This window comes from Esox lucius, chromosome 22 (assembly GCF_011004845.1).
Source record: "Esox lucius isolate fEsoLuc1 chromosome 22, fEsoLuc1.pri, whole genome shotgun sequence".
Lineage (NCBI taxonomy): Eukaryota > Metazoa > Chordata > Actinopteri > Esociformes > Esocidae > Esox > Esox lucius.
The window spans coordinates 16054862-16077927 of NC_047590.1; the positions used below are offsets into that span (position 1 = coordinate 16054862).

The window sequence follows — 23066 nt, forward strand, 5'->3', positions numbered from 1 at the left end:
GGTTTGCTACCAACGGAGCAAATATGTTAGATCTATTTTCAATGTCGACTTCTTTGAAACATTCATTCAACTTAATGAACAAAATAATATTGATTGGGTTTGAACTATGGGTTGAAAAGTCGCTGAAAGATGTTTAAATTACAGGGAAATGAAACAATTGACCCCACCACTCCAGTCAGCCTGGATGGAAGGTTGAACTGTAAAATCATATTGCGCCACTACCCACACAACATCTCCCAGGCAACAACATCAGTAGTCTCCTCCTCATGCAATCGTCAGCGCTGCCCATATCCGTTTCTCGGTGTACTGCATAGGCTTCCTCACAAATCCTCCTCACAATAACGCTCTCATCTTCACATTTCGCTGGAACACCTCGGACCGGGAGTAGCTCAGCCAGCTCACCTCTGTCTGAATCCCATTACCGAAGGTCTGAAGAGAAAGTCTCCAGTCACAAAGTTAGCCCATAGAAGCTTGAGCTAAAGCTGCAGTGTGAATGTAAGGCTTACCCCTGTCTGTGTTAGCGGACGGGTAATGTGTTTAAATCTGTCTGATAGGAGCTGCCTGGCTCTAGATAATGTCTCTGCCTGACACCACTTAACCGGCTAGCATGTTGCCGAAGGCCCGCCAGTCGATTGCCGTCAGTGGCTTGCCAGCATTTTGCTCATCGGTTTTTTTCCAGTGACATTGGTTGCATGGAGACAGTGAAGTGCTGTCAATAGGCATGGGTCACTTGCCTCACTGGCCGTTCTCTTTTATCTACTACTCACTGGACTGTGATAGATCACTGTCCAAGCTTGTACTGGAAAGGCCAGGTTTACTCATATAGCTGTTTCACTGGTGCTCCAGTCAGCTAACTCCCCATCACTGAGTCTTATTGTTGAACGTTAGAATTAAAGATGGATTACCACATCTTAAAAAGGTGTTAACAACATATTGTACTTAGAATTTGTAATACTCATATGATTTCCCAGATGTAACATAAACAAAATACAATTTTGGGGACCAGTTTTAGCTTGTGAGCATGATGTTACATAATACCTCCTGTTATTATCACTTTATAGCTATAACCAAGTAGGGTTCAAAGGTTAAAAAGTCACAGAAAGGTCATCCTATGAGAGCAATCCAACCAATTAGGCTGTGATCGAGGAATTCCAATGTGGCATTCATTGTGTGATGTTAGAGTTAGAACCAGTAAATGTTGAACAAACGCTGCCTCTGACTCTTAGTCACGGCTGTGAGCAGTTTGCATGTTGGTGGTAATGAAAGACGGCCTATAATTAGCCTGCAGCCAGGGAGGAGGTGCTAAATACTTTGGGTTTACTTTGCTCTCTGTGATGAATTATCTTTGTGTGAGTGGGCACATTGGAGTAAGCAGTAGTTAGCACCTAAGCTATGTTAATCATGATTCAGAGACTCGCTCAACTAACACATTTTCAATGGCTAGGTCATTTGACTATTCCATAGTGCCAATTATTATTTTAGGAAATGTACTTTACTTTAATAGTTCTTACAGATCTACACTCATTCCACTCTCAATTTGCATAATATTTTATGCTTATGATCACCTGTGCAGACTGAGCTATTGGCCTACTGGTAGTGTATATTGTTGAATATATCATTCCTTTATTGTTATGGATTTACTCTCAAGTCATACATCAAATTCCGTTGTGTTTTGAAAGCAGATCTACTTCTTGCGTCTGACCTTAATCCTTTGCTGTGCCTCTACTTTTTGCATGTGATGTGTTCGTTGTACTGGATACAGTATATTGCATGCATGTAGCTCCCTTTTTGAGATCTATGTGTTGTTCTTCTTTACTCTACCAACTCACAGAATGGGTTCATAATATTTCTAATAGTGCGTGTCTGTGTGATATCGGGCAAGTGGCCAAGCGGGGGCGAGAGTTCCTTGGTTGAGGGATGCTTGACTCCTACTGCTTTACTTGTAAAATAATTTGAGATGTTGTAGTTATACAGTAGGAGGTATTGCCATTCCCCAGTCATGCAGGAGGCCTGGTCAATACAGAAAGCCGTTAACCCATTAAAGCCATTAACCCACACAGAAAGCTATTAACCCATAAAACATCAGCCAGTGCTGAGCCATGAACCAATTACGTTGGGGTTGCTAGATCAGTGGGAATGTGAACTGCACTGATGCTTGTTGCCCTTTGTAATAAAGCGAGAGCGTTAACATGACTGACATCTCTAACATGCTAACTTCTACAGCTCAGCTCACAAATTGATTTTCTCCAGAAAATACATTAGTCAACATTTATATGTGATATATAATTTAATACTAAATAATAATTCCAACAAATGAATCAATAAATACTGTAAGAAGAATAACTAGCCCTCTAAAAGACTTTCAAGCTTTAAGATGATATCTTCCGCTTCCTCTAGATATGTTGACTGTTTCCACCTGTCCCTGTTGATTGTAGGTTGAGTGAAACGAAAACAGAAAAAGATTGACCAAAAAAGGGAGGTAATGAGGCCAGTAGGTAATCAGCTTATCTTGTTGGGCGGCCAATAGTAGCTGCCAGGTCAGGAATGCATAGATGTTTTCGCTACTGCTCAGTGCTCACAGAAACCAAGACCCTCAGAAATGTAGACAGGCTACTATACTAGCACACATTTAACTTTTTCACTTCGATCTCTTGGAGACTGTCTGAAATGTCCAGTGTGTTTGCTAACATATAGGCCTGTAGAACCAAGATCATGTTTCAGCTGCTGTCTTCGCTGTAGGCAATGGGACATGTGGGAATGCTGGGCCAAAATATATCCCGTTCTCTGGGCCAGGCATTTGTAACAGGGGGGTCAGGAGTTCACTGTGGCAGCTACTAAACTTTTTTTTCTGAGGCAAAAATATGAAAAGGGCTCCTCACGTGTCACCTGTTGTGTGCGGTTCTAATATTAGCCAAGTTAATCCAAGCTCGCTAGCAGCTCACGCGGCCCACTGTCACGCTGGACTCCGTCGGGGTCAATAGAAACAGGCTCGTATTTCCAGACTGTGCTCCTCTGGTGGAGATATGTAAACAATACCAAGTATATTTTATCTGTCCCACGCCAGGCGAGCAGGAGAGCCAGGGAGCGCATAACCCAAACACTGTTGCCGCTTGCATGCCAGGCTGCCCGTCACAAGGCCTACATCTGTCATAATATTACGGAAGAAAAAGGTTGGGTGTGAAAACAGGGACAATGGTGGGTTAGCGACCAACGGAGCACAATTATAACGCTCACGACCAGTCGGGTAGGCTGGCGGGCTGCCGGAATAGCCGTTGCCATGGTGATTCTCTCCCCAGTGGATTCTGTGTACTGTGTGGTCTAGCGCGGTGACTCACGGCTTCGCTGAGAGAGCAGTGATGAGAGTCTTGCTGAGCTTAGTCTAATTCCCAAGCATGGTTACCTGGCACATTTTGAGCCTTTAATTAACAAATGACTTAGAAACGCTTCCAGCCCCTGTGAACGATGTGAATCATGTTTTCTCTCTAACCACCCTCTTTCTGTCTGCCTCTGTTTGTTCTTGTAGCACATTCTCTCTCCAGTCTCCCTTTGTTACTCTCTCTCTCGCTCTGCTTTTCTTTTTCTGATCTTCGACTAATTAATCAAAAGTGAACAGACATCGAAATCTTTTTTGCTCCCATATGTTTCCAGGTTTCCTACAGCTTGTCTCTGTAAACGCTGTTTCAGCTACTGCTGTGCACAGAGAGGTCAATGAAGCCAATCGTTTTCATCTTGCTTTTCCGACTCGTCATTAAAGTCAATCATTTGGGTTTTTAAGGAGTGTTGTAGAAGAGACCTGCGGTATACTCACCCAAGAAATGGACAATATGTTATCATCCAGCTTGATAAACACAATACTTCCTCTTCTTTATATAAAGTCATTACACCAGTGATGTAGAACACGATTCAGGCAACTGGACCATAGTTGGGGACAGATGTGGGACCAGAAAATAATGATAATCATTTTAAACAAAACTATTTTGTCCACTGAAAATTGTCCACAACTAAATCATATACCCCCCCAAAAAAGTATATTTAATTTCATACTTTGATTCCATTGAGGCCGCAGATTGTTTAAGAGCATTGGGCCAGCTGGATCAATTCCCAGAACTACTAAGGTGTGTGTCATTCAGCCCTTGAACACAGCAGTTCAACCTAATTGCTTCATGGCTGAAACTTACACATCCCTCAGACCAATTTACTTTAATAGCATTTTTTTTTTTTAAATAATCAAAAGAAACCATCTGCTAAATGATTAACATGTCATCCTAGAAAAATCACATAAGGCATTAACTATGAATATTGTTTGATGATGATATAGTTATGCTGACATACAGCCAGATTTGCTAAAATATACCTTTCTCCCAAAAGCAATTGTTTTCACATTAAGTCACTATAGACTGCTTGTCGGTCATGCTTGTTGGATGTGTCATATAAAGAGCCTTCAGAAATTATTCAGACGCCTTCAGTTTTGCCAGAAATGTTTGTGTTATAGGGTTCATTTATAATTGATTGAATATTTCTTGAGATGATTCAGTACTTGGTAGAAGTGCCTTTGGCATCAATCACAGCTTCGATTCTTCTTGGGTATGCTACACTGGTAAAGGCATACACTGACCTACGCTGATATTCAGCACACACACATTAATATTATCCCAGTTGAACTTGGTTCTGTGTTGTTCAGTTGGTAGATTACGCTTTTGCCACACCAGGGATGTTTTTTCCTCCCACGTGGAGCCAGAAAGAAAATGTATGCAATCACTACTGTAGGTTGCTCTGGATAAAAGCATCTGCTAAATTGCTAAAAAAGCTAATGTATTAAATACATTCTGGTTAAACATATTTTTATGTGTCCTATACAGTGAGGGGAAAAATTTATTTGACCCCCTGCTGATTTTGTACGTTTGCCCACTGAAAAAGAAATTATCAGTCTATAATTTTAATGGTAGGTTTATTTGAACAGTGAGAATCAGAATAACAACTAAAGAAATCCAGAAAAAAACGCATGTCAAAAATGTTATAAATTCATTTGCATTTTAATGAGTGAAAAAAGTACTTGATCCCCTCTCAATCAGAAAGATTTCTGGCTCCCAGGTGTCTTTTATACAGGTAACAAGCGAGATTAAAGGGAGTGCTCCTAATCCCAGCTTGTTACCTGTATAAAAGACACCTGTCCACAGAAGCAATCAATCAATCAGATTCCAAACTCTCCACCATGGCCATGGCCTATCCAAGGATGTCAGGGACAAGATTGTAGTCCTACACAAGGCTGGAATTGACTACAAGACCATCGCCAAGCAGCTTGGTGAGAAGGTGACAACAGTTGGTGTGATTATTCGCAAATGGACGAAACATAAAAGAACTGTCAATCTCCCTCTGTCTGAGGCTCCATGCAAGATCTCACCTCGTGGAGTTGCAATGATCATGAGAACAGTGAGGAATCAGCCCAGAACTACACAGGAGGGTCTTGTCAATGATCTCAATGCAGCTGGGACTATATGCCGTGAAGGACTAAAATCCTGCAGCGCCCGCAAGGTCCCCCTGCTCAAGAAAGCACATGTACAGGCCCGTCTGAAGTTTCACAGAGAACATCTGAATGATTCAGAGGAGAACTGGGTGAAAGTGTTGTGGTCAGATGAGACCAAAATCGAGCTCTTTGGCATCAACTCAACTCGCCGTGTTTGGAGGAGTAGGAATGCTGCCTATGACCCCAAGAACACCATCCCCACTGTCAAACATGGAGGTGAATACTTTATGCTTTAGGGGTGTTTTTCTGCTAAGGGGACAGGACAACTTCACCCCATTAAAGGGATGATGTACGGGGCCATGTACTGTCAAATCTTGGGTGAGAACCTCCTTCCCTCAGCCAGGGCATTGAAAATGGGTCGTGGATGTATTCCAGCATGACAATGACCCAAAACACACGGCCAAGGCAACAAAAGAGTGGCTCAAGAAGAAGCACATTAAGATCCCCGGAGTGGCCTAGCCAGTGTCCAGACCTTAATCCCATAGAAAATCTGTAGAGGGAGCTGAAGGTTCGAGTTGCCAAACGTCAGCCTCGAAACCTTAATGACTTGGAGAAGATCTGCAAAGAGGAGTGGGACAAAATCCCTCCTGAGATGTGTGCAAACCTGGTGACCAACTACAAGAAACGTCTGACCTCTGAGATTGCCAACCAAAGTTTTGCCACCAAGTACTAAGTCATATTTTGAGGAGGGGTCAAATAATTATTTCACTCATTAAAATGCAAATCAATTTATAAAATTTTTGACGTGTTTTTTTCAGGATTTTTTTGTTGTTATTCTGTCTCTCACTGTTAAAATAAACCCACCATAAAAATACTTTTTTCCCCCCTCATTGTACATGTGTTGAAACCCCAAAAGGATTTAACATTCTCTTAAAATACCTCTGTTCAGTCATTTTTAGAACTGACTGAGTGTAGCATAATGCTTTAAGGTGCAATATATAGATATTCATTGTAATATCAAACAATTGTCATAATGAACTGTATCTCAATCAATCAATCCAATTTATTTTATAAAGGCCTTTTTACGTCAGCAGTTGTCATCAAGTGCTTTTACAAACACCCGGCCTGAAACCCAAAAGAGCAAGCAACAACAGGGTTGATGGACAGTGACTAGGAAAACTCCCTAATAGGGTTGAAACTTAGAAAGAAACCTTGAGAGGAACCAGGCTCTTAGGGGTGACCAGCCCTCTTCTGGCTGTGCCGGGTAAACCTTTTAAAAGTACACATTGTAATAATTAATAAATGCATGTGTAATAATTAATAAACGCTGTGTCCAGAGTCTATAAAACGTAATCCAAGTCAGATGCATGACCAGATGGACAAGGACAGGGTCAATCGGGGGGGGGATCAGCAAAGTGGCAGCAGAAATCATCAGGGATCATCGGATACTTGATCTGAAACACAACCAGGACGACTTTGGACAGGGCCCACTATAAGTCCTTAGGGCCCGAAGGTCGCGAGATGTGGTCCAAGTGCACGTCCTCCTAAGTTTAAACGGAACAGGACACAAGGAAAGTTAGACAACCTACTCCCTTATTTCCCTGGCACAATAATATAGCAGCGTAAAATCTTGAGGCTGACACAGTGACAATATAGACAATGAGAGCGGAATGATAGTGTTTTACTATATTGTTTCAACCAGAAAGCACAAGAAAATGGTAATCTCCTGCTCATGCACCCTCACGAATATTGGCAGACTAGGGCAAGTGAAATCCCGCTGTCATTTTCTGGTTGCTGAAATTCTACACAGTTCACTCATTTTCTGTTCATGTCAGAAAAGAAGCACTGAATAGTTCAGGGAATCATTGTGCCATCTCGCTGTGAAATATCTTTCAAAAAAAGTTTTTACTACTTTTTGAAACTGGTGGAACAAAAGTGAAAGTATAACACTGGCGCTAGTTAGGAGTGGTTGAGGGTCCAGAGTTTCAAATATAAACAGTTGTTGCTACAGTTCTCCTAGCATCCTCATGGCGAATACGTTCTACACATTGGTCCTTTAACCTTGAGTTTATATTCATAAGCAGACTCATCTTAAGTGCATTACATTTCATGTTTTTTTTTTAGACATTTACCAGGTTCAGAGCTATTCTGTTCTTACAATGTCAAGTTAAAATAAGTGTTCAATCTGTTCATTTGCCTACTAACAGCTCACTGATTGCTAGAACAGAATGTATTTTTGTTTAGTTTTCACTCATCTAGCGAATTAGAGTAAAATTGGAGTGTCAAGAGGAAGAAGCCAGACACTAAGATAACTATAACACAGCCCTTCGCCCCTTTGTGACGAAATAAACCTAAAAAAAACATACATATATTTCAATTCTATAAACACCTGGCTTTGAGTGCATAGAACAACAGCACCTCTGATCACGTCTAGTCATTGAAAATGCAGGAAGGAGATGCTGAGAAGAGGATCGCTTCCCCCACTGAAATCAAAAGTGCTCTTTTTTGGCATCCTCCTCCCTTCCCGTTTTCCCTCTCCGCTATCCACCGATCAAGTAATCTGTTCTGTGGGCACGCCGAGTTCCCCGTATCTCCCAGAAAGTCTATTTTGTCTTTCTGGGTTATAGCTGTGTTGCTATGAAGGGAAAAGCCGGATGGAGACGATGCGAGACTGATGAGGGGCTTGTTAATAGGTGTCTGGTCTGTTGTTGGTGATAGTTTCCTCCAGGCGTCATTAACGTGCTTTGTTTACTCTTTCCGGAAGTGTCTCAGTGTTGTATTGCTGGCTCCCATGGGAGGTTGTAGGAAGACTGAGGTACTGCTGTAAGCGTCTGGAGTCCCATTGGAAACATAGGGGCGTGTCTCTCCCTGCTTCCCTGCCCAAGCTGTATACAGGATCAAAAGGAACCAAACAGAACAGATCGGCAGGGCCCAGTGAGGCAACAACAAAACTAATAAAAAACATGCTTTTGGCTTTCAGACTCAGAATAAAGGTGTGGGGAGGACAGAAGAGAAACGATCCTCAACATATAGGCTATGCACAGGAGGTCTGTTTACTTTGCATTCTCGGTCCTTTGTGTTCCCCTTGGTTCTGCTGAATAGCTGGTGCGGAGAGACATTCCGGCAGCTCAAAGCAACACATTATAAACGTGTGATGTTGTGTCATGTCCGCATGAACGCAAGAGCAGGTGGTCAGACCATTATTCAGGCCTTGGCCCGGCCCTCAGCTTTATACATCCAAGCACTTCCATTCACATTCCCGCCCAGTGGTGTTGGATAAGGTGAGTTTTCTCTTTCCCAAAAACGAAATATCTAATCGGAACTACACTAAAGCTGTGTAAAATGATCATTAATTATTCATCATTTGTTTGGAGACGCATCTCTTTGTCTTTGAGTTTTTTTCTGGATTGTTGTGGAAATCACAGAGCCATTCTTTTGAGGAAGGTCAGAAGACTTGAGGAGCCGCAAGTAATAGATTTTAGCGTCTGCGCTGCCTGCCTTTGTTTTAGGACAGAATTCTGACACCTCTAGTTGTATCCCTCTGACACTCAATAAAAATAAAATTATGTCACACTAGATTTCACATCTTGCCATCTAAGGTATCCGATTAAAGACTAAAAATGTTTGTGAAGACTGAGATTTAAGACCTTGTAAATCTAGGTCAGCTAGAAGGAACACCAGATTGAATTCATATCAAAGTGTCTATGGCAATTAGCAATACTCACAACAAAATACATTTTAGAACATATCCATTCCCCTAACTGCCAACATCAGTGATTAATAATTTGGAATATGCCAGAGACAGTTCTTTGAACATGTCAGTAGACTAGTCTCTGTGCCACATGGTTTTCATGCTAAATCACACTGAAAAGTGGTCAAGCTTCTCTTCAGTCACAACAAACCCCACTTGCTATTTTTGCAAGGCTTAGCATGTGCCTGTAGTGATAGTTCAGAAGAAGGTCCAGAGAACAAATTCCATCACCTCTATCAGACTGCATGAAGACTTTCAAATTACTATGTACCATCCCTGACTGGCTCTGATTGTATCTCTTTAACAGGCTGGGAACTTCAGCATTTATAGGTAAAATAACCGACTTACCTTAGAAAACCCACATATACTGTACATCACAGTGTCATGGTGCTTAGCCATCTAGAACTGTGTGTACATTACTAATTAAAATGTATTCTTACTGCAACAGAAATGTAAGCAGCGGAATTGACTGTATTGTTAAAACCAATCTTATGGTTGAAACAAATCTCAAAAAAGTATTCCCATTCAAAATCCTATATTCCCTAAACCTAACCCGAATAAAGATTAACACTAACCATAACTTCTACTGTAACACTAACCGTGAACCCCCTAACCTTAATTCTAAAATCTACATTTTATTTGACCCTAAATGTAAACCCTAAACTGAATATAGCCTATTTTATTGTGATGAGGACTAGCAAAAGGTCACATTTCCCCTATTTTACTATATTGGTAAAATGTGAACACATACCCTGATTCAACTTCGACCCTGCTCAGACTATAGCCATTATTCATAATTTGGAGTCCCATCTTTCATGCAGGCAGAAATAACGTGTTTGGTTGACTCACTGATAAGAGCTGAGCTTAGATCTCAACTCTGATTTGATCATTTAGGGTTTATTGTTAAGGTTAGGGTGAAGATGGAGACACGCCATAACACTAATCACGTCATCTCAGAGCATAAAGCCAGTTTCAAATGCAAACGCTTCCCTCAAAATTAAGGCAACCAATCATTTCTGTCTTTGGGGCAGATCTGTCTCCAAAACAAGATTCATGGTGAAATCTGCCAACCTGCCAGGCACACACACACCCCCTTGCCTAGGACAGTACCCCCATGCTTATCAAGCATGCAGGGGAGGGGAAACCCCTCACTCCCTACAGCAGAAGGCGTCATAAATCATTTATGGTGGCGGGTTGAATTAAACATGAACCCTGTAAAGGAGAGGAAACAGGGGACAGGGGAACGGTACATTACAAGGAAATGAACCTACTGCACTGCTGCTTTTAGACATTACTGGGGAAAGGACTTGGGATGGAGGTGGAGACCTCTCAGTTCTAAATCCCAGCCCAAGTGCCTAGATACTGTATAAGTTGGACAGTCACTCATCTCATCTTCCTTATCTTTCTATCGCTCCTGCTGACTTACTAAATGCACTCTCTCTTACCGTCCCGTTATCTTCCGCTCGTACGCTCCGTTTCTCACTCTCGCTCTCCATTTCGCACTCTGTCCATTTATCTCACGTCACGTCCCTGATGCCATGTCTCTGTTCTCTCTCTTCCTCCCCCTTTCCCCTCTTCGTCAGTATCTGACTCACTCCATCTGTGAAAGTGGCGGGGCTGTGTCTCCTGCTGAGGTCTTGTGTAACCAGGCAGTGAAGCAGGCTGCCCTGGACGTGTCAGCGGGGCCTCTGACGCACGGCCGAGCCAGACATGCTCAGAATCCTAATGACACGGCCGATGTGTGGTGGCTACAGCTTATTGTGTCACGAATGTTTTCCCTATAGGGTACAACCCTCTCCGAGGGCCCTCGTGCAGTGATCGGCAACAGATCACATTGTCGGAGGATCCTTTTCGGCATCCCAAAGTAATTTATTTTTAACACAAGACGCATCTATGGCCAAAAAAATAAGTATCCCTCTCACTGGATATCCAGGCGCTTTCGGGAATGTGCATGTGAAGTAGGGAAGGGCAAATCGATAGGCCTACTGAACTTTTATTTTTGAGGATCGATTCTCACATGAAAATGTCTTACTTTGACCGGTGTTGTTGCTCACTTTGGCCGGTGATTTTATAAATAATTTTTTATTAAACTGAATGTGTATCAGATGCTAAAAGGGCTTTTTTATGTGTAGGCTAGTCGGCTACTTCTTGCAACCTCAACTCCTCATCCTCTAAAACGGCACATATGGCTTCAAACGTGACTTCAGTAGTTGACAAACGTGACTTTTTTAGTTGCGGAACGTTGTATAGACTTAGGTACCGAAATGTTTATTTCTTCAAAACTTGTTAGGGCTCGGCAAATAGGCCTTCACGTTTCTCATTATGTATAATCTCTACGGTCTCTACATATCATCCAGATGTTGTTCCGCGCTACCAGTTGTTAAAAGTCTGTTTGTTCCCAGGTAGTGTAACTAGGAAAACACAATAACGTAAAAATATAACCCCTTTTCAATGAGCCAATGTCAAGTTATGCAACTAAAGATTAGCTAATATCAAGCTACTTAAGTTTTGGTCAAAGCTAGTCACACCAATTAACACAAGCAGTCACAGATAGTCACACAACGGGATGGAATGAATGTGGTTACCAGTGCTCCTCTGATTTAATGGCAGATATAAAGCGAAACATTGTTTCAACTTATTTCACTACAATAAACAGTATGAATCAAAATGTGCCAAAAGTTTGTGAGATATTGTGGTAATAAAGCAAACCTATAACATAAACTTATAACACAAACCTATAACACAAACATATAAAACAAACCTATAACACAAACCTGTAACACAAACCTATAAAACAAACCTATTGGTATCTGGATACTATGCTTGGTATTATCCTTGGATCGAAAAGACAATCAGTGGTATCGCCTATCCCTAACAGATGCTGCTCATGAATTTTCTTCTCTATGCTCTTGATGTTGTTGTTTGTCCCCCCTCCTCTCATTTCTTGTGTTTCTGTTCTAAAACGATAATTATAACATAGCCCAAGTCAATGCCCCATGTTTCTGAACAGCATTTTAAAACCATGAATTCATTAACTTAGGATATTGTAATACCAGAAACAGGGCACTACGCAAATTGCACTTGGTCAAAACATGTTGTGCTGTATCCAAGAACTTAGTGGTACTTGAAATGATGTCATTATGGAGTATTGTGTGTACAACCCTGTTTCCAAAAAGGTTGGGACGCTGCGTAAAATGTAAATAAAAACAGAATGCCATGATCTGCAAATCATTTAAACCCTATATTTAATAGAAAATAGTACAAAGACAACATATCAATTGTTGAAACTGAGAAATTATTGTTTTTGGAAAAATACATGCCCATTTGAATTTGATGCCAGCAACATGTTTCAAAAATGTTGGGACAGGGGCATGTTTACCACTGAGTTGCATCACCTCTTCTTTAAACAATACTCTGTAAGCATTTGGGTACTGAGGAGACCAATTGCTGTAGTTTTGAAAGTGAAATGTTTTCCTATTCTTGCTTAATAAAGGATTTCAGCAGCTCAACAGTTCGGGGACTGCTTTGTCGTATTTATTGTTTCATAATGCACCAAATGTTTTCAATGGGTGGAAGGTCTGGACTGCAGGCAGGCCAGTTTAGCACTCTGACTCTTTTACAAGGGAGCCATGCTATTGTAATATGTGCAGAATATGGTTTGGCATTGTCTTGGTAAAAGAAGCAAGGCCATCCTTGAAAAAGACATTGTCTGGATGGCAGCACATGTTGCTCCAAAACCTGTATATATTGTTCAGCATTAATGGGGCCTTCACAGATGTGCCAGTGCCATGTGCACTAATGCTCTCCCACACCATCACTGATGCAGGCTTTTGAGCTGTGCGTTGATACGAAGATGGATGCTCTTTTGTTGCCTCTGTCCCTTTTTTAAACATGTTGCTGGAAATCAAATTCAAAGTGGGCATATATTTTTCGAGAAACAATAAAATGTCTCGGTTTCAACCTTTGATTTGTCTTTGTACTATTTTCTATTAAATATAGGGGTTTAAATGATTTGCACATCATTTCATTCTGTTTTTATTTATATTTTATGCAGCGTCCCAACTTTTTTGGAAACGGGATTGTGAACACAGTACTCCATAATGACAAAGCAAAAACATGTTTTTTCAAATGGATCCCAATTCATAAGAAAATGAAAAACTAACTCGTACGTATGTCAATCAAATGTATTTTATCAAGCCATTTTTACACCAGCAGTTGTCACAAAGTGCTTTTAGAACATCCGGCCTAAAACCCCAAAGAGCAAGCAACAACCGGGTTGATGCACAGTGGCTCAAAGTGTAGAAATGAACCTAGGGAGGAACCAAACTTAGAGCCGGTGGCCAGTCATCTACTGGCTGTGCTGGGTAAAGACTGACCTTTTGGGTCACAACAATGTTTTTGCATGTTCAGGTGACAGGTGACAGGTGACAAGCGGGTGAATAAATGATGTGGGCTGTGTCCGGAGTTGTTAAACAGAATCCAACTCCCCTGCGTAACCATGTGGACAAGGACAGGGACAATCCGGTGGGGGATGGGCAGAGGCAGCAGGAATCAGCAAGCGGACATTTGATCTGCGACACAACCAGGACAGGGACAGAGATAGCTACGAGTCATTCGGGCCAGGCAGTGCTGAGGTGCTGTCCAAGGCCACGCTAAGGTAAACAGGACATTGGTGAAGTTGGAGTGTGCATTCATTGGATTTTAAAGGACACCTGAGCACTAAAGTAGTCCCCCAGCACAGTAATATAGCAGCATAAACCTAGGGGAATGGAAAGGACATCCCTTAGGAGACAGCAAGGGTGGCTTGGAAATCCATTGCCTTTCAGTTCACCTTCACACTCCTGCACTGCACTAAATCATATAACTTACTGATGAGTCTTTAGTAGACACTTAAAGATTGAGACTTAGTCTGCGTCTTTCACTTTAAAAGGCAGATCATTCCACAGTAGTGGAGCTCTGTAGGAAAAGGCCCTGCCTCCAGCTGTAGATTCTAGCAGCCGTGTTTAGAACTAAAGTTTATTTTTTGCCATATCAAGGTAATCAACGAGAAGTGCATTGCAATTGTCTAATCTCAAAGTAACTAAAGCATGAATTAGCTTTTCTGCATAATTTCCCAGCCAAATGTCTCTGATATTCAGAATGTCCCAAAGACTGAAGAGACCGCTCTTGAAATATACGGATTACATGTAATCCATTACTCCCCAATCCTGCCCAAATATTACCACAAATGAAATAAAAGTGATCCTTTAACTGATTGTGTTGCAAGATATGATATGTTTTATTTTAGTGTACAACGTTCAATCTACAAATTGTTCTAGCACGACCATCAGCACTGAATGACCAGAGCAGCCTGCTTTGCTGCCTGGTTACACACAAACTCAGCATGAGAACAAGTTACCTGTTCATTCCTGATTATATGGTTATTCAATAACCGATCCCTGGTGACCTAGTCGGTCAAGTGATCACAACTCTCAAGTGTGTAATCAGGAGAGATCAGTCAATTCTTCACACTGAAATATACTATTTCAGACATTTATTGATGTTCCCATGCTAGAACAGATATAATAATTATAGCAAAACACAGATGAGACTTCTTTACATCTCTATGGAGAGGAAAACAACATCGGACACTGAATTAGTAGTAGCATGCTCCCAGGGGCTTTCTCTCCACCACCTTCATTGAAATGATAAACATGAGTCAACAACAGAGACATTTCTTAGTAGTGCTGATGCCACGTGCTTCATTTTCGGGTCAGTCTGACACCGGGATGATTCAGTAAGCGGTTATTTCTGTCTCAGCAGTGGGCGACTCCGGTGTCTGTCTCACAAAGTCATTAGCATGCTCCTGAGAAATGTAGTCCTGGCTCAGTGGGGGTGGGATGGAATTTAATTTGGAATTTTTGCATTTACCTAGATTTTGATATATTTTTTGAATAGCTCAATGGGCCAGTTTAGAATTGTCTCTATACCTAATTAACTTTTTGATAATTAAGACAGTAGTTCAGTGCAGTTCGGAAAGGTTGGACTGCAAAATGTTGACCATAACAACTATTAAAATAGACATCTGCATCTAATTAATAAAACACATAAGGAACTTTGATGTGGATATGACTTGCTTTTAGTAGATGATAGTCTAAATTACATGTTACAAAAGATATACAAGACTACAGACTGCAGGAGATATACAGATAGGTGACACCTTGTTTTCCTATTGAGGTGTCCTTTATTTTGGTGGTGACCAGAAGATCTTCTTGATAGTCTTTGTGGCTGCTCTGTATGGGTTATTGAACAGGTCTTAACAGTATTTATGAAAGCACACTGGTAGGCAGGGAGAATCTTATGAGAATGCATTCACATCACACAGCAACCGAGCCAAAATCCTCTATGTAATGTAAGGAAGAAGTGAGCTTCTACTAAAGATGACAAACATATATATATATATGTTATATATGGCTGGGGTGATGCATCCTTCCCTGATTTCATTGCTTTGACAGCTAGGGACGATTAGCCACCTTCACTTCATGGCCTTTATGTATCAAGGTGAAACCAACTTGGCTAATGTTTGATTTTACAAAGAGAGGAACTCAGGTTTCCCAAAAAGTTGGAATGCTGTGTAAAATGCAAATAAAAACACAATGCAATGATGTGCAAATCATTTATCCCTGTATTTACTCTGTAAGCGTTTGGGAACTGAGGAGACCAATTGATGTCGTTTTTAAAGTGAAATATTCCTATTCTTGCTTGTATAGGATTTCAGCTGCTCAACAGTTTGGGGTCAAAATGAGCCAATTGTTTTCAATGGGTGACAGGTCTGGACTGCAGGCAGGTTAGTTTAGCGCCCAGACTCTTTTCCTACAGAGCCATGCTGTTGTAATACGTGCAGAATGTGGTTTTGCATTGTCTTGCTGAAATAAGCAAGGCCATCCCTGAAAATTACATCATCTGGATGGCAGGATATGTTTCTCCAAAACCTTTATATATTGTTCAGCATTAATGGGGCCTTCACAGATGCATGTGAAGGCACAATGTAACCCCACACTAATGCAACCCCATACCATCACCGTTGCTGGCTTTTGAACTGTGTGCTGATAAGAAGCTGCATGGTTCCTCTCCTCTTTAATCCGGAGGACGCGGCTTCCATGATTCCCAAAAATAATTTCACATTTTGATTCCACTTGGCCTCAGTCCATCTTAAATGAGCTCGGGCCCAGAGAAAGGCAGCGGTGGTTCTGGATCTTGTTTATATACGGTTTCTTCTTTGCATAGTAGATATTTCACTTGCATTTGTGGATGCAGCGACATACTGAGTTCACAGGCAATGGTTTTCAGTTCACAGACAATGGTTTTCAGTTGTGTTAAGCCCATGCATTGATTTCCACTCAAGAATCATGTCTGTTTTTAATGCAGTGCCGCCTTGGCCTTGACCCTTGCATATAGAGATTTCACTGGATTCTTTGAATCTTTTAATTATATTATGTATCGTAGATGATGAGATCTCCAAAACTCTTTGCAATTTCACATTGAGAAATGTTATTCTTAAATTGTTGCGCAGTTTGCCTGCGCAGTCTTTCCAAGAGTGGTGAATCACTCCCTATCCTCATATCTGACAGATCCATCCTCTCTGGACTTATCTTTTAATACCCAAATCATGTTACTTGACCTGTTGCCAATTGTCTAGTTGTGTGATATTCCACCAGGCTTCGTTTTTTAGCTTTACACAACTTTTCCAGTCTTTTGTTGCCTCTGTCCCAACTTGTTTGAAACGTATTGCTGGCATCATATTCAAAGTCAGCATATATTTTTTCAAGAAACAAAATTTCCCAGTTTCAGTTCACATGTTGTTTTTGTACTCTTGTCAATTAAATATAGGGATAAACGATTTGCACGTCATTGCATTCTGTTTTAATTAGCATTTTATGCAGTGTCCCAACTTTTTAGGGAACAGGATTGTATATGAATATACGGCCTAACTCGTAATTTTAAGACCTATTTCATAATATCGTGACCAATATTATAATATCATGGTCTTTTTCATAATATAATTTCCTTATTCATGATCATTCGGGATATGATCTTTAATCACTGACCGGCTAATCCAGCAACACCCAAGCCTTTGCTAGCTTGTGTACATACAAACAGGATTCTGCAGCATTAACATCCTAACAAAAACTGCAAATACTAATTTCCGCCTACTACATGACGAGGTAGAATGTCCCAAACGGTCCCAAATACTGGCATAGCAGCCTACAATATATACTAAACTGTACGACCATCACCAGTAGTATGAAGTATGCGATTTGAACTTCCGGGAGAGTTGGGATGTCTGTCAACGGGCGTGCTTAATGAGCTCAATTTAGTAAGTTTATATGGAGAATGTTCAAACTAAATCAGTATTACGTACACATCCTAGAAAATGGCAATAGAAATCCTAAAACAAATGAAAATACAGCTCACTGGCGTCGTTGGGCTTCCGGGGTTTGAGTCCCGGGGGTTTGCGGAAACGCCCCACGTCTTTTGTTCCAATTTCATGCTGCCGACATGCAAGCTGACATTTACTCTGCTGGAATTGTGTTAAGAAACATGCGCGCACGTGTCGTTGGGTTTTGTCTTGCTTAACAGGGCACACCGCACGTGTTTTGACTGTTTGATTCGGGAAGGAATCAAACCGGTACCGCGTGTAGTGGAGAATACAAATAAAAAATACTTTCATAATCGCATCAGGGGTGCTTATGCAACAATGGTAGCTGCAAGGGGTAAAGTGCTTTAGTTGCCTTGATATTGGCTACACTGACGTGCTGTGTTGTAGCAAGCAGGAGCAAAAGACACCGACTGACCGATAGTTAAAACCAATATTACTACATAATATCATTACGTATCCCAGTGGCATTAACATTGGCTAATTGCCAAGTACATATTCCAAGTTATATCGCTCACTCATTGAAATAAACCTAACTTACTCAATACACATTTGAACAGTTGTTGCTACGTAGACAGCTAAATATGTCACTAGCAAAGCTTTATCCTTGTAGTCGACAAACGTAAAATGTTTGGACAATCGGCGGTTAAAGACCACCAAATTGCATTGATTGACATATCCCGGGTGATCATGAAAAACATGACATGAAAAGACCATAACATTATTTTAGGTAGTAGCATAGTTCCTGGTTTGCTTATTTTGAATAATTAGTATTGGGTGAAGGCAGGGCTTATAAAGTAGACAGTAATTTTAAGCCTCTATGCTTTTAATTATTGTTTTCCTCTAGAGTATAGTGGAAAACATTCATTTACAACTCAATTGACTAAGAAAATGGCATCATTCTCTGACCTGCATGCTTTCAACAAATGAATGTGCCACTGCTCTACACTATTAAATCATGCCAGTTGTCTCTATTGACAACAACACCATCTACTGGTTCAGGATGATACTACTACCGGACTGTAAACAGGGTAGTGTTGTGCAGGAAGGGCTGGAAAATTCCAGCATTTTTCAAGTTATTCACTAGTCTCACCAAAATGCGAGACAGACGATTCCCAGCATATGGAGGGAATAAGCAAATGAGGAAATCCAGAATCGTCCAACCAGCAATTTGGAAAATTCTTAGAATTCTGGAAGTGAACGAGTAGAAGATTGGACACGGCGAGATGATTTTGAGTGGTCCTTCAGAAACCTGCCATCGACAAAGAGAAAATACGGTTGCAATAATAGTATGACCGTACAATACTAGAGGTAACATTACATAGAGTACACAGAGATTAAAGCATGCTGGTGTGGGATGGACCTGGGACGGCCGGCTGCCTAAGTCCTGTTGTAAATAGAGCATTGAGGTTTCCTGGTCAAGCCATGTGGTGGGGAAATCCTCTTGGCCCCAACCTTGAGCCCTGCTGTAATTAATCAGATTCTTCCAGTGGGAGGCGGCATTGTGTAGTTCTTAGTTCTGTGTCATTACAGTGCTGGCGACGGTTGATTACACCGACAAATGGACTACCGGTAGTTCAAGAGACAACTACTCCAACAGCGATGACACAGTATCATCTAAAATGTCATTTAACTTGGAGCAGTGACGGTTGCAACACTGTCATTATCATTATATAGGTCTGAGATATCCCACCGACGACTGGTGTAGGCTCTCATGTTGTGTTTCTCCTCGCCTCCCTGTTCCTCCGTGTGTTTCTCCAGATCACGGGGGCGATCCTCCTGGCTGTAGGACTATGGGGAAAGTTCATGCTTGGTGCGTACATATCGATCATCGCCGATAGCTCCACCAACGCCCCTTATGTTCTCATCGGCACCGGGACCTGCATCATCGTGTTCGGGCTGTTTGGATGCTTCGCGACCTGCCGCGGGAGCCCATGGATGCTCAAGCTGGTGAAGGATTGAATACACTGACGCTTCTTTCTGTCTATGTGTCTCTCTGCTTTGAGAATCGTTTCCAGGCTATTGTTCCGCGAAATGTCTCTAAACTCACTGTGTTCCTGTTTCGTGGGCTTGTGCCCTCTCTCTGCAGTATGCCATGTTCCTGTCGCTGGTGTTCCTGGCAGAGCTTGTGGCTGGCATCTCTGGCTTTGTCTTTCGTCACGAGGTAAGTGGCCCCACCATGGCCCTCTCTGGCATTCTCTCACAGGAACATGGGCACTCGGAATTCATCCGTCCAAGTCTCTTGTCTGTTTCACGAGAGGTGACGCACACGAGCACAGCGAAACCACATTTTGGAAAACAGCCTTTCTGCATGTGTGTGCCCAGATCAAAGGAACCTTCCAGAGGACCTTCAATGAGGCTGTGCAGAACTACAATTCCCAGGACGAGAGGAGCCTGGCAGTGGACAACGTTCAGCGCAGCGTGAGTGACACACACAGAGCCTCTATGACGAACGCCTTGACAGCGAAAGTCGGAACCTGAACAAGAACGGACAGTGCCGTTTCGTGATTAATCTCTCCCCATGTTATCTCCAGTTGAAATGCTGCGGCGTATTGAATTACACCAGCTGGTTCACCAGTGTCTGGTTCCCTAGCAACGGCATCCCCGCCAGCTGCTGTGCCAACGTCTCCGACTGTAACGCTACTGACCTGCGCAACGCCACAACGGCCCCTGACAAGGTCTACCAGCAGGTCAGACATACGCTCACACACACGCGCGGACAGATACACAAGCGCACACGCAGTCACACACTTAACACGGACCGCTCGCACCATGCACACTGACACACACCGATTTGTCCCCCCCCCCCCCCCCCGCCGTCCGCAGGGCTGTTACGATCTGGTGACCGGCTTCATTGAGACTAACATGGGAATCATTGCCGGAGTGACGTTTGGAATAGCCCTCTCACAGGTAATTAATGCTGCGGACCAGCTGGGTTCATCCAATCGCCTTATGCGTGTCTGTGTCTATGTAGTGGGTGCATATGTATGTGTGTGTGAGGGCGCGTACGTGATCCTGTGCCCGGCGCAGGTTATTAATGATCACACACAGCTGGGGCTTGCCCGCTCGACGTTTGCCGCTGTCGCTTCACACCCAATCAGCTGCTCCGCCACTCAGAGCCCGTTCCATCACACAAACACATACACTCGCGGTCCGATGAGGTGCGCTTTGGGAACTATTATGCAGATCAGAGTACAAGAGCACACACAGGCATGAACGCCCTCGTCCCCCCATCTTCCTCTCTCTCTTTCTCTCTCTCTCTCTCCCCTCTGGGCGAGTGTGGTCATTACCTCCTGCTCGGGGTGACACACTCAATTACCCCCCAACGGCGCGGGCTCGTCGTCACGTCGACCCCCTCCATTACACTTAATGGGCCTGGGGGAAGGTGGGAGTGTGTGTGTGTGTGTCCACGTGTTTGTGTGGGTGTGTGGGTGTGCGTGTGTCTCCGTGGACACTGAGACCTGCGAAGCCTTGCTCTCCCGGAGCCCCCAGCCCATTAATTGTGCTGTAAACGTTATCGGGGGGAGCGGCGCGCGGAGAAAGAGCGTGGCGGGGAGATCAATGACACCTTTTAGCGGAGCAGCCGCCTCTTTAATGCATCTCACCGCTCTACCTCCTCCTCCTCCTCCACCACCTTCTACAATCCCTCCCTCCTTGGCCCGGCTGTGACTGGTAAGGCCTTCCCGGAGACCCCAGGAGATGGGGACGGAGGGAAAAGAGGGGACGGCGGAGGGAGAACTGAGGATGACCCTGCCTCTGAGAGAAATGATGGATTGTGTGTTGGTGAAACTAAACGTTTCGGTCTGTCATCTTTCTCTCCTTTCTTCTCTCTCCCCTCTACGCTCGCCCTTACTCCCGTCTCCCCTCTCTCTCCCCAGTCCATTGGTATGCTGTTGGCTTGCTGTCTGTCAAGGCTTATCACTGCAAACCAATATGAGATGGTGTAGCAGTGAGGTGCAGGTGGGTTTCTCTCGCTCTCTCCCTCGCACATATGCACGCACACATAAACAAACACATACATTTGTACTATCATCCTTGTGAGGCCCCAATACATTACCTCCATTTAAAGTCCTAATTTCCCAACCCCCTAACCAATTACCTAACCTGAGCCATAAACCTAGCTCTTTACCTAATCCCAGTTGTAGGTTTTACCCTAAACTAAAACATTTAACTCTGGCATTTATCTGAAATGTCCCCAAAATGTAGAATTGTCCTTGTAAAATCTGTACAGACATTCACACACACACACACACACACACACACAGCCATGTTCTCAGTATGCATGTTGTGTTGCTAACTTAGTGACTTTGTTGCTATATTTTGTTTTTAAACCCCTCCAGGGACTTTTATTGGTAAAATAAAAAATAAAACAATTCTGCTACTTTTACTAGCCGCCTGTGGTGAATTTAGCCACATATTGTTTCCATGGTATTGAAAACATTTAGCGGCTTTCCCTTCTTTATTCTGTTGCAAACAAGCAGGCTAGTCTCGGGGGAATTTGGAAGATTGTATACGCAAGTCTTTGACAGACGAATTTGAAAAATATGTTACGTTAGGGAAATGTTTGCCTCTCGAAGGACCCCAGTACTATGATGTCCAACCTTAACCCTGACCTAACCTTACCCCAGTACTGTGATACCAAACCTTAACCCTAACCTTAACCCCAGTACTCTGATACCATACCTAAATCTTAACCTTAATTCTAAACATAACCCCAGTACTGTGATACCTAACCTTAACCCTATTTTAATCATAACCCTAACCTTTACCTCAGTACTGTGATACCAAACCATATCCCTAACCTTAAATCTAATCATCATTCAATAACATAATTTGTTTAGTAGCAATTGTAATGTGAATACATTTTTGCAAAATCGTAATGTACGATACGTTTTAGTTGCGCATTGTAATGTGCCTTAACTTAATGTAACATATCATCAGAATGATGAGTGATAGAAGCTTTCTGTGCAACAGAAGTCACAGCGATTAGGAGCACAAAAGAGGGTGTCTGCAGTGGGAGAAGGGGTGAAAACCCTTCGTCGGGGACCGCAGCAAACCAAATTGGTTGTGTGACATTGTCGCAACAACTGCAAAAAATCTATCTAGTCACTTCTTGCAACAAATCAAGGAGCTGATAGTGACTTGTAGAAGAATTGAGCAAAGCCGATCGCTATCCCAAATCTATAAAGAGTTTCACCCAAGCATCCTTTTCCAAGAGATGCTCGCAGAGACTGTTAACATTACTGGCTCCTATCCAGCAGAAACTGGGTGGCTGTTTGGTCACTTCAGGGCTGTGGACCCGAAGCCTGGCAGAGGAGGATACTTAGGGGTTCAGGGTTAACCGACAGACAGCGTTGCACAGGTACATGGGGAGAGAGAGAGAGTGGCATTTAGTCTTCTATATCTGAGAATGAATGCCAGCCTCCGCTCCCGTC

At 42.6% G+C, this 23066-nt stretch overlaps 1 protein-coding gene across 2 annotated transcripts in view; it reads left to right on the forward strand.

Moving 5' to 3' along the window:
- Nucleotides 1-23066, forward strand: part of LOC105019692 (tetraspanin-7) — a 28277-nt gene that overhangs the window by 3336 nt on the left and 1875 nt on the right. Inside the window, exons 2-7 of one of the 2 annotated variants that reach the window (XM_034289846.1) lie at nucleotides 19393-19581; nucleotides 19721-19795; nucleotides 19957-20052; nucleotides 20166-20321; nucleotides 20458-20541; nucleotides 21510-21592. In XM_034289846.1, coding sequence (XP_034145737.1) covers nucleotides 19393-19581; nucleotides 19721-19795; nucleotides 19957-20052; nucleotides 20166-20321; nucleotides 20458-20541; nucleotides 21510-21578 — 669 coding nt within the window. In that variant the 3' untranslated portion in view covers nucleotides 21579-21592. Of the gene's footprint in view, nucleotides 1-19392; nucleotides 19582-19720; nucleotides 19796-19956; nucleotides 20053-20165; nucleotides 20322-20457; nucleotides 20542-21509; nucleotides 21593-23066 lie in introns of those variants that run through there. The other variant, XM_010886050.3, reaches the window with a different exon arrangement.